The 11,726-nt window shown below is 47.3% G+C and overlaps 1 protein-coding gene across 1 annotated transcript; it reads right to left on the reverse strand.

Moving 5' to 3' along the window:
* Window positions 1–4,299: 4,299 nt before the first annotated feature.
* Window positions 4,300–10,439, reverse strand: LOC133885350 (MACPF domain-containing protein NSL1-like). The gene is made up of 4 exons (XM_062325050.1): window positions 9,937–10,439; window positions 5,204–5,578; window positions 5,027–5,092; window positions 4,300–4,937 (listed from the first exon to the last, which is right to left on the reverse strand). The coding sequence occupies exons 1-4, from the start codon at window positions 10,276–10,278 to the stop codon at window positions 4,806–4,808; spliced, it is 915 nt and encodes a 304-aa protein (XP_062181034.1). The 5' UTR covers window positions 10,279–10,439; the 3' UTR covers window positions 4,300–4,805.
* Between the last annotated feature and the right edge of the window lie 1,287 nt (window positions 10,440–11,726).

Genomic DNA, 11,726 nt, shown 5'->3' on the forward strand with positions numbered 1-11,726 from the left:
TTACAATGCACTGCAATCCCAAATCAAACGTTGCAAAGTGCCCAGTTTCAGTATCCAAAGAACAAGACGTAGGCTCGCAAGGTCGTCTTCGCGGAGTCGCGGTGCCTGGCCTGTGCAGTGTCCACTGAAATCAATGCACTCGTAGCGCAAGTGAACTTCATTACAGTCTCTTACAGTAGGTTGCTTTCCAGCGTCTGCTAGCTGCAGTTGATTGCTACGTAGCACAAGAGCGCAGAGAGTCATGCACTGATGCACTTACAGAAAATTTATAATGTTCAGGTGATGAACTCTTATTTGTGCTGGAAGTGGCGCACAAACGCCAGTTGCAACTAGTGGTAACTGTCAGCATCCTGTCTGGTCGGAGTGTGAACTCCGTACGCAATGCAACAAGCAGAGTAGAGATGCCAGCTACTCTGTATGTATATCAAGTACTATCAACTCAATTGTTGATATCACAAGCAGGCGGATCCACCATTAGGGCTGTCTGAGCCACTACCTAGTCTTCTAGTGTTGGAAGTTTATCTTATTCTTATTTATTTGGGAATTGCTGTACTCTAATCGGGTGTTTCTCCGAAATTTCTGTTACGCGGGCGCACCTTGCAGGGCTCCCTCACGCACCACTTGCTGCCGGTTGACCCTATCTCCTTTTGTTCAAAACTTTTCGGTAAAATGTTTTAGTAAATTTTTGGTCAAAAGTTTTGTTCAAAATATTTGATAAATATTTTTGTTCAAAACTTTTTTGTGTAAAATTTTGTGCCAAAACTTTTTCTGGAAAAAGTTTCTCACAAAAAGTTTTAAAAGAAATTGACAGATTTTTTTAGAAAAGTTTTTTAAAATAGAAAGACGCAGAGGGAAAAAAGTTTTTTTTAAAAAGGAAAGGAGGGGCACGAGTTACTTGCTAGCGCGCGTGCGTGCGTGTATTAGCAGGGTTTGTGTTTCTCTCTCCCCCACCTACCCTAAAACATCTGATTTTTCCTCCCATCCCTCCCTCCCCTCCCTTCTTCGATTCTAGCATCTCCGGTCATCAAATCTGACTCGGTTTGTTTGATACATCTTCGATGAGCTTTGACGAGGGCGAGGGGTTAGGGCTTGGGATCAGGATTTGGGCTCGGGGTTCACCATGTACTCATGCTTAGAGGGTGGGTGGTACCGCGGAGAGGCGATGGTGGTGCCCCTAGCGGCGGGCAAGGTCGGCGGTAGGGGCCGCCTGAGGGCGAGGGGGTGACGGTTGGACATGCGTCGATGTTGGTCCAAAAGGCATCGAAGAAGATTGGCGGAGGAAGACATAGAGAAAATTTCTTATTTTTCATCGGAAGATAAGGTAATTCACTTTATGTCATTTCATAAAATGAACTTCTTTATTTATCACTACTTCTAATTTTTCATTTCTTCCTCGCTCCATTTGACATGTTGAGAAGACATATTTGTCCTCGAGGAGGAAGACGGTGGCCTCGAGCTCGGCTGCCGGCGACGATCTGGCATATTATGGCCAATATCTCTTCTCAGGGTAGATACTTGGGACCTGCTTCATGGTACAGTCGAAACTTTTTGAATCACTGTATCTTGAGCAGGGCATGTGCCCCCATCATCTAGAAGGGGTATCCATTGCGTTCATATATGTGAATCTATAGGTTAATCTTGTCACCTTGCTTAGCCTAGATTTTTGTACCAATCACGATATGGACACTAATTTGCAAGTTCTAATATATTGACCTTAGACTCACTCCCTTCCAACTAGAAAGTTGAGTTACCCAATTTAATTATAATATATATAAATTATTAAGTGTCATAAATTATTGAACATGATTCTAGAAATATTGAACATGTTATTGCAAATTGTTGAATATAAGTTTCACAAATTGTTGAGCATTGCTTTTAGAAATGTTGCCACTGCTTTTAGAAAGTTCACGAATTGTTTAATCAAGTCTTTTTTAAATTATTGATTTCAAATAAAAATGAAAAATAATTGTAAATACAAATCACATGGATCATATTATATGTGAAATAGGAAAAAACATGAAACGAAAAAAACGGAGAAAAATATTATATAGGTCAAATGGGCTAATCGGCTTATAGGTGTTCATGAAGTGGGTACGGCCCAATCATTTCTCCCTTTCACTTCCCCAGGGACCGCTTAAGAACAATCATACGGCCCAACCACATCGAGCAGTTCCGGTTAGAAGTCCCAAGATGCGCGGCCGCTAACTGTGTGGTGGACCCCACCCACCATGTCTTCCGGCTGCGAGCACCACGCCGCGTAGGCGAGAGTTTTTTTATATATATATTTCAAAAATAGAAAATTGTAAAACTAGATACCTGTTTGAAAAAATTAAAAAATAGATTACCATCACCCGTTGGAAGGGACAAACAGGTTTCACCCTTCTAACGAGCGATAGGTAAAAAAAATTAGAAAAGCATTGAGTTTTATAGCTCTCAAAATTCAAAATATTATCAAAATACTTAAAAAATGTATGTTGTAGAGGACTTTATAATGCACGAATTCCATCTATACCATAAAAATAAATAGCTTTTACCTCTATACTGTCAAATACTGTTCACAGGTATTGTTCACAAGACACATCGATTTTTCGTTCCCATAAAAATCAATGTTCTTATGTTTCTCTAAAAATCCTAAATTTGTTGTACGTGTTTCATAATCTATATGTAACCTATTTTAATTGGATTCACCAAAAAAATATGTGCAACCTATTTAAACTAAAATTATCTAAAAAAGTTATTTTTATAACTTCTAACAATTGTTTCAGCCTCAAATAAAATCTCAAAAATATGATAAAATTCACTAATATTCTTCTTATATGATGGAATAATTTATAAAATTATTTTCAATCCCAGTTTATATGGTGAAAAAGTGAGTTTGTTTGTAATACTCTATTTATATGCAATGATAAAAATGCATATAAATGGAGTATTACAAATGAATTTTTTCACCATATAACTTATGGATGGAAATAATTTTATAATATTGGTTTATCATATAAGAAAAATATTAGTGAATTTTTGAGATTTTATTTGAGGCTGTAACAACTGTTAGAAATTATAAAAGTAGTTTTTTTTATAAAATTTTAGTTTAGTATAAATTCTACACATGCTTTTTAGTGAATCTAATTAAAATAGGTTATATGTGGATTATGATACACGTATAAAAAATTTCCAGATTTTTTAGAGAAACAGAATATCACTGATTTTTGAAGGAAGATGGGATCGATGCGACTTATGAACACTATACATGAATAGTGACTTTCGAGTGGTGTTCTGCAGAGGGCTGAGGGAGTGGCAAGAAGGGAAAGAAAGATAAAAACATGGTAGATAAGGAGGTGCAAAATTTTTATTGGCACAGAGGGAAGAGTTACTTTTTTTTAATGGCCTAGAGGAAATTCACCCTTCTATAATCTCTCTCTTAAAAAAATTTAACTCAAACAATGATAGACTGTGTATAATAAAATTTATCTTTTTTTCTCTTTGTATAAATTATATTTTTGTTTGAATTTTTCTTGAGAGCTACATCATAGTATCTTCTACAACATGCATTTTTTTAAAAAAAATTCATGACATTTCGATATCGTTTTGAATTTTGAGAACGATAGAACGTAATGTTTTTTTAATATGTCGCATGTTGGAAAGATGACATCTTTAATTTTTTTAAATATGTCGCTTGTTGAAAGGATGGTTTCTTACTATCACCTTTTCAACAGGCGATGGTAACCTAATTTTGTAATTTTTTAAATGAAGGTCTAGTTTTGTAATTTTTTATTTTTGAAATATAAAAATAAAAATTTTCCGCTGGCGCCGACCACGCGGCAAGCAAGAGCCTAGCTTGTAGTCGAAGACTCACTAGTGACTTGGTACCCAGGCAATGACTTGGTTCGCGGCCCGTTCCGAGTTGCTTCTTTTGGGAGGGGTTCCGCTTGCCTCTGGTCGTAGAATGGATCGGGTTAGTTTGGTGTGGTGCCGTATGAGGTAGTAGGTGATCCTTGAGCATTGAAATTTTTGGATTTTGAGGATTTTTCATCATGCTGCTTTTTACTTCTTTTCCTATTTTTAGTTTCACTGCATTGTAGGGGTGCTGTGTATTCTTACATCCATGACCACATGAAGCCTTGAGGAGCGTTGATAACCCTTTTCTTTTGTAGTTGATGGCACCTTTGCTAGGAAAGCTATGGGTCTACAAACATTTTATTCATCTAAATGTTATCAGGGCATCTTCTGTAGTTTTCTTACAAAAGAATTAGATAGATGTGTTAATCAAGATTTCCTCATGTCAGGTGTAACGAATCTGGTTCTGGCCATTGATAAAATATTGAAGATGGAAGAAAGCCATAATCCTGAAGAAATCGTGAGCGCATTGGAGACCTTGGGTCTAATTGGTACAAGTAAGTTATGCTTCCACTTGGTATTACTTGATAATATGGAACACTTTATCTCATTATTTAGGCATAATGTTACTGTTTGTTTGACTTAATTGGTGAAATAGCAACTCAAGGCGCACATTTGTTGCTCACATCATCAAATGTTGCCAGATATGTGGTAGAATCATCTTTTGATCGACAGGGTAAGTTTGTCTGCTTAATTTCTTCTTGTATTACTTCTCTTGTTGCTGTTGGTAAGGCAGTCATAAACTGTTCGTCTCATGAGACATGATGTATCTTCAGGCTGCTTTACATGCCTTTGGGAGCATATGAGGTGTTGATCGGCAAGAAGACCAAATGAAACTGGATGGTCATGCTGAAGAGTACTTGAAGCGCTTGGTCTATACCACTGCAGCAAACAGTCCAAAATTAACCCCTTCAGTTAGTAGCAGTTATAGGCACGAACGCCATGGAGATGACATCCGGGAAACTAGTGATCGTCGAGAGCCATTTGCTGTGGCCTTGACCATTGTCGGCACCCCCTCTTCTGATGTGAATACTGACGATGTGCTAAGAAATTTAAGGAGATGCAACCGGGTTATTTCTCGGTGTTGGTGCGGTCACATTGCGATCAATAAATCGTTGAATGAAGTGCTTACATCCTTGTAAGAAACAACTGGCGATCTGAAAGAGTGCCAAGCAGCTGAACCGGGACCAAAGTTTCCCTGTAGGACAAAAAGACTACGGTAGTGAGCTTATGGTCCTTTGCATAAGGTCTTAAGTTTCAAATCGAATACCGTACACGATCTGAACTACATGCAGAGCAGAGAACTCACATTTATCCCCTGCGAGAACTCGTCATCCCCCGCGGTGGAGTTTCCGGTGCAATCTTGAGAGAACTTGTCATCAGCCAGCTTCTTCAGCCGGGCCTGCACGTCGCTCTGCGTCAGATTGGAGCCCTTGAGCTGCTTGACGCACACCACGTCGTTCCCTCCAATGGGCGGCACGTCCTGCTTGACGCGGTCCTGCAGGGCGAGCTGCGCGCGCACGGCCTCGACGCTGTAGAGCTCGACGAAGCGGCCGTCGAAGCAGAGGCTCCGTGTGGCCGCGGCGTCCCTGTGCCAGCACCCGCGGTAGTCGAACATGGCGTTGAACGCGCCCGACGGGATCTTACCCGCCAACGACAGCGACTGGTTCACCTGCTCCGCCATCTGCCTCCGTACACAGCACACAAGCACACATCACTCAGAGCTCAGCTCAAGTAAAAAATCTCAAGTTCTCAGCAGCGTGTGTTAGAATAAACCTGGTGCATGTTGTCTAGTTGTGTCATGCATGTTTCATTCGTAGTCTCGCTGCGTGAGTCTGTTTAGTTTTCCTGCATTTTCGGTTCTGCTCGGCATGCCTGTTATGGCACCACCTCTTGCATGAACGCACGAGCTCCGTGGACGTGGGATGGCACGCCCAGATCGGATCGTGTCCTGACTAATCGGTGGATTAGTTGTTTGCTTATGAACTCAATAAGTAGTTGGGAAAAACACTGAAAAGCTGAGGTGACATTTGCAGCGCAAACTCTTTGTCTCCTGTCATCTCTACTCTCTCGTGGTTCATCAAATACCTTGCCGATCGGGCTACAGCATTGTCGCCTCTATCCCGGAGTTTTGATCGTATTGCAGAAGCTCGGCTGACATTTTGGTACCAGAGCCATGTGATGATGCGAGTGATGCTTCATGCAAGGGGACTTTGGGACGCCATCGAGTATGGCGGCGCCGAGTTCCAGCAAGATAGAATGGCATTGGAGGCCATCCTCCGTGCAGTCCCGGCGGAGATGATCTCCACCCTTGCTGTCAAGGAGACCGCGAAGGAGGCGTGGGACGCCATCGCCACGATGCTCGTCGGGATGGACCGTGTGCGCAAGGCGAGTGCGCAGCGAGTGCGAAGTCAATACGAGATGATCGCGTTCGCAGATGGTGAATCCGTCGACGACTTTGCGATGAGGCTGAATAGCTTGGTGAACCAGCTGGCAACTCTCGGCAATCCTGAGCCGCCAGACAAGGTGGTCGAGCGCTTCCTCCGTGTGGCGACGCCCTCTCCCAGGTTTTCTCAAATCGTCCTATCGATTGAAACTCTGTTAGACTTGTCTACATTAACTGTGGAGGACATCACCGGCCGGCTCAAAACTGCCGAAGATCAAGCCCTTTCCACTGGTGATTCCGGTGGAAAGTTGTACCTGACCGAAGAACAGTGGTCGGCCCGGATGAGGGAGCGGCAGGAGGGCCAAGGATTCTCTGTTGGGTCCAAGTCGGTTGGCAACCGTCGCCGGCGTGGTGGGCGTTCACGCAGGAAGGGCGACGCGGCGCCGCGGGACGCTGGCACTCGCGACGGCAAGGAGGCTGGACGTGACAAGTGTCATAATTGTGGAAAGTCCGGCCATTGGGCCAAGGATTGCCGCAAGCTGAAGCATGTTGATCAGGCACACCTCGCTCAAGTGGCCGACGTCGCGCAGGTGTGTGACAGCTACCTCGCCGCAAAGTAGCGGCGGGCGCCGTTCCCGCAGGCCTCTAACCACCGAGCTGAGGAGCGGCTCGGCCTGGTCCACGGTGATCTGTGCGGCCCGATCTCGCCGCCAACGCACGGGGGGCGTCGCTACTTCCTGCTTCTCGTCGACGACATTAGTCGTTTTATGTGGGTGTCTCTGCTCTCATCTAAGGACGAGGCACCAGATGCTATCAAGCATATCGTGGCGCGCGCTGAGCTGGAGAGCGGGCACAAATTCAAGGTGCTCCGCACAGACCGGGGTGGTGAGTTCAACTCAACAACTTTCAACGCGTACTGCATCGAGCTCGACATACAGCGGCACCTCACGGCACCGTACTCGCCGCAACAAACGGTGTCGTCGAGCGCAGGAACCAAACAGTTGTCGCCATGGCTCGAAGCTTGCTGAAAGCGAAGGGGATGCCTGCTGCGTTCTGGGGAGAGGCGGTCACGACGGCGGTGTACCTGCTGAACCGTTCCCCCACGCGCAGCGTCGCCGGCAAGACACCATTCGAGGCGTGGTACGGGCGAACGCCGAATGTCCAGCACCTGTGCACCTTCGAGTGTGTGGTGCATGTGAAGAACTCGAGGCCCTTCCTCAAGAAGCTCGACGACCATAGCATCAAGATGCATACCGGGTCTATGATCCGGCGGCGCGGCGTGCCCATGTAACTCGCGTCGTTGTGTTCGACGAAATGTCAAGTTGGAACTGGGACGAGATGACCGGCGCTGCGGCGGCTAACTCCGGTGATTCGTTCACTATGGAGTACACAGTGCCGCTGGCCACATCTGCTGGCGCGGGGAGTGCCGAACCTCACCAGGCAGCCATGCTGCGCACACCGTCCCCACGTCAGCTGGCCGTGAGCACTGAAGATGCTGTCACGCCAGTGGCGCGCGAAGGCGTGAAATTTGTGTCTCCGCCAGCCAACGCCATGGCCGCGGCAGATGCTGATGATACAGGCCATGGTCCTCGCCGCTACCGCACCATCTCCAATGTACTAGCGACTACACAGCCGGTGCAGCAGCAAGCCGTTGGAGACTCCGACGAGCTTCTTTTCCTTTCAGCTGAGGAGCCAGGCAACTTCACCGAAGCCGAATAGCACGAGTGCTGGCGTCGTGCCATGCTAGAGGAGATGAACTCGATCGTGGACAACAACACTTGGTGTCTTGTCGATTTGCCGGCGGGACACCGACCGATTGGTTTAAAGTGGGTGTACAAGGTCAAGCATGAGTGGGGCCATTGTCAAGCACAAGGCTCGACTCGTCGCAAGGGGCTATGTGTAGCGTCAAGGAGTTGATTTTGAAGAGGTTTTCGCGCCGGTGGCTCGCTTGGAGTCAGTACAGCTGCTCATTGCCCTTGCCGCGCACCATGGCTGGTCGATACACCATATGGACGTCAAATCGGCTTTTCTCAATGGCGAGCTTGAAGAGGAGGTGTACGTTGCGCAGCCACTAGGTTTTGTGGTGAAAGGCCGCGAAGGGAAGGTGTTGCGCCTTGACAAGGCTCTGTACGGTCTCCGCCAAGCGCTGAGAGCGTGGAACGCTAAACTTGATCGTAGCCTGCTCGCGCTCGGCTTCAGCCGGAGTGCTACGGAGCATGCTGTGTACACTCGCGGCGGCGACGAGCACCGACTGCTCATTGGTGTGTACGTGGATGATTTGATTATCACCGGGGGGAGCACGCTGGAAATCGACAAGTTCAAGGAAGAGATGAAGAAGCTTTTCAAGATGAGCGACCTTGGGTTGCTATGTTTCTACCTTGGAATCGAGGTGAATCAGGGGGACGGTTACATCACTTTGAGCCAGGCGGCATACGCGGCCAAAATCCTGGAGAAGAGCGGCATGGAAGGTTGCAATCCAAGTCACATTCCCATGGAGTCGAGGTTCAAGTTGAGTAAAACAAGCACCTCACCCCCGAACGACACCACTGCTTACCGGAGCATCGTCGGAAGTCTGAGGTATCTCTGTCACACACGGCCCGACATTTCCTATTCAGTTGGCTATGTAAGCAGATTCATGGAATCTCCAACTATGGAACACATGGTGGCGGTGAAGAGGGTACTCCGGTATGTGGCCGGAACACAACAGTTTGGATGCCGATATGTCAAGGCGACTGGTGAGCCGAGACTCATCGGCTATAGCGACAGTGATATGGCGGGAGACGTGGACACCCGCAAGAGCACAACGGGCGGCGTATTTTTCCTTGGCACATCGCCAATTAGCTGGCAGTCGCAGAAGCAGAAAGTGGTAGCGCTTTCCTCTTGTGAGGCGGAGTATATCGTGGCAACCACGACGACCTGCCAAGGAATTTGGTTGGCGAGATTGCTTGCTGAGCTGAAGAACAAGGAGGCAGGCACTGTTGTCATCAAGATTGATAACAAATCTGCAATCTCACTCAGCAAGAATCCAATTTTCCACGACCGGAGCAAACATATTGATACAAGGTACCATTTCATTAGGGAGTGTGTGGAGAATGGAAAGGTTGAAGTGGAGTTCGTCAACACAAAAGGGCAGCTTGCAGACATTCTCACCAAAGCTTTGGGGCGAGTCAGATTCCAGGAGCTGCGCTCATAAATTGGTATGGTAGACTTAAGTAAAATGCACAAGGTTTAGGGAGTGATTTGTTAGAATAAACCTGGTGCATGTTGTCTAGTCGTGTCATGCATGTTTCATTCGTAGTTTCGCTGCGTGAGTCTGTTTAGTTTTCCTGCATTTTCGGTTCTGCTCGGCATGCCTGTTATGGCACCACCTCTTGCATGAACACACGAGCTCCGTGGACGTGGGATGGCACGCCCAGATCGGATCGTGTCCTGACTATTCGGTGGATTAGTTGTTTGCTTATGAACTCAATAAGTAGTTGGGAAAAACACTGAAAAGCTGAGGTGACATTTGCAGCGCAAACTCTCTGTCTCCTGTCATCTCTACTCTCTCGTGGTTCATCAAATACCTTGCCGATCGGGCTACAGCATTGTCGCCTCTATCCCGGAGTTTTGATCGTATTGCAGAAGCTCGGCTGACAGCGTGAACTTCTCTGCACCTGGACGAAGGAGAGGACGTCAGAGCGGAACCGCGTGCGCTCGCCCTCGTCGGCGACGATCCCCACCGGCACGTCCACCACGACGGCCCCCGCCCGGCAGAAACAGCTCCCGCGCCGGCGCCCCGTCGATCTCCACCAGCCGCCCCGCCGGCATGGCGCGGCCCAGGCGGAGGCCACCCGTGAGGTCGTGCCCGCATCCGACCGCGGCCTGCGCGCGCCCGAGCCCCTCATCTTCCTTTGCCCCGCGCGAGACGCGTACCGGCGGTCCCTCCTGCCCGCGCCCGTGCGCGCCGTTCTAAACCCGCGATGGGACACCCTGTGCCGCCACCGGTATGGTACCATTATTCCATCCCACCAGTCCTGCCGTGCGATGCGGTGCGGCCGCGACGGTCGCTGTGTCCGTGGTGGTGTGACGGTGGCCTGCGAAAGCTGCAGGCGCTGATGGGGCGATGGCGACGGGGGGCGCGGCGGGGTCAAGGTCGCGGGTGGTGGCGCACCGTCTGGGTGGGCCGAGCGGCCGCGTCAGTGGACTGACGTGCGGGTGGGGCAGCGCCGGAAAATAATGCTATGACCAGACCTGGCCAAATGGCCGTCCGTGTCCGTTTAGGCACAATCCGGTTGGACGTACACGATACGGTCCGTGAAACACGGTGGGTCGTATTGGGCGGTGGTGCGGTCAGAGTCGGGCAAGGGTAGACAGGGGGTTGGGCGGTCGTGCCGTGCTATGCTCGTGCCGATCCGTTTAAGCTAGGTTAGATCATGCTAGTACGGTGTGCCACACACTTAGCTTAGGTATGATCTGATGTCTCAGGTCGTGCTAGTCCGGTCTGATTAAGTTTGAACTATGTCTTGAGTCGATCTAATAGGCACAACCTATGTAAACAATTTTAGCTATGATATAATTTCATATATTTGAGGTTTAGATCTAATTTGTGATGTGACATAATAATTTTTTTCTTATTTACTCACACATGATTGATTTTTTATTTTTACTATAAATTTTATGGTAATTTTTATCACGTGTTATATTATAAATTAGATAGGCTCTAAAATACATTAGACCAATTATTTAGTGGTTACTTCTGCAGAGAATGGTTTGGAATTCTGCTTGATAGCTCAGGTGTTGAATATATAAGGCAGGGCTGGTCCATCCACCATCGGGGAAACTTGCACTACCGCTACCGGCATTGGTGCCTACCCGTGTGCCTAAACTCAACTTTCTCAGCCGTCTCCGTGTCAGTGAACTGCCAATCGGGTTCCTCGTAATTGATCAACCTACTGCCTATGAGCCCAACAGAACATGACAGTTGCATTATCTTGCTCGCCGGTCGAACCTACGCCTTCCCTTTCCCATGGTCTTCGACCGTGCCAACATTGAAATTCTCATCAAAATCCTCCAGCGTTTGGCAACATTTATATTTGACCCGAGCGTTCTCATGCGCACGAAATTGTTTGGGAATTCCAGTCACACCAGTGCAACAACGATAGCAAAGCAATATACAGCTATGAACCGAGTATGCATCAAGTGGCTTGTAACAAGGACCATTGAATCACCATACGCAAGCGGGGTTAAAAGAAAAAGAACGACATTTCCATCATAACTTCACGGGAATTGAACTCCTTCACAATCACATGTTCTTATGATATAGGTGGTTTTTCCACACGAGGTGCATTCACTCTTTGTGATCAGCTCAACTCATCGACCTTATTATACACAGGAAAACAGTGATGGAATGCAAAATGCAAGCTTGGACCAAAAACCGAAGTGGATTTCGAGAAAATAGCAATAA

The sequence above is a fragment of the Phragmites australis genome, chromosome 11, assembly GCF_958298935.1.
Source record: "Phragmites australis chromosome 11, lpPhrAust1.1, whole genome shotgun sequence".
Classification (NCBI taxonomy): Eukaryota; Viridiplantae; Streptophyta; class Magnoliopsida; order Poales; family Poaceae; genus Phragmites; species Phragmites australis.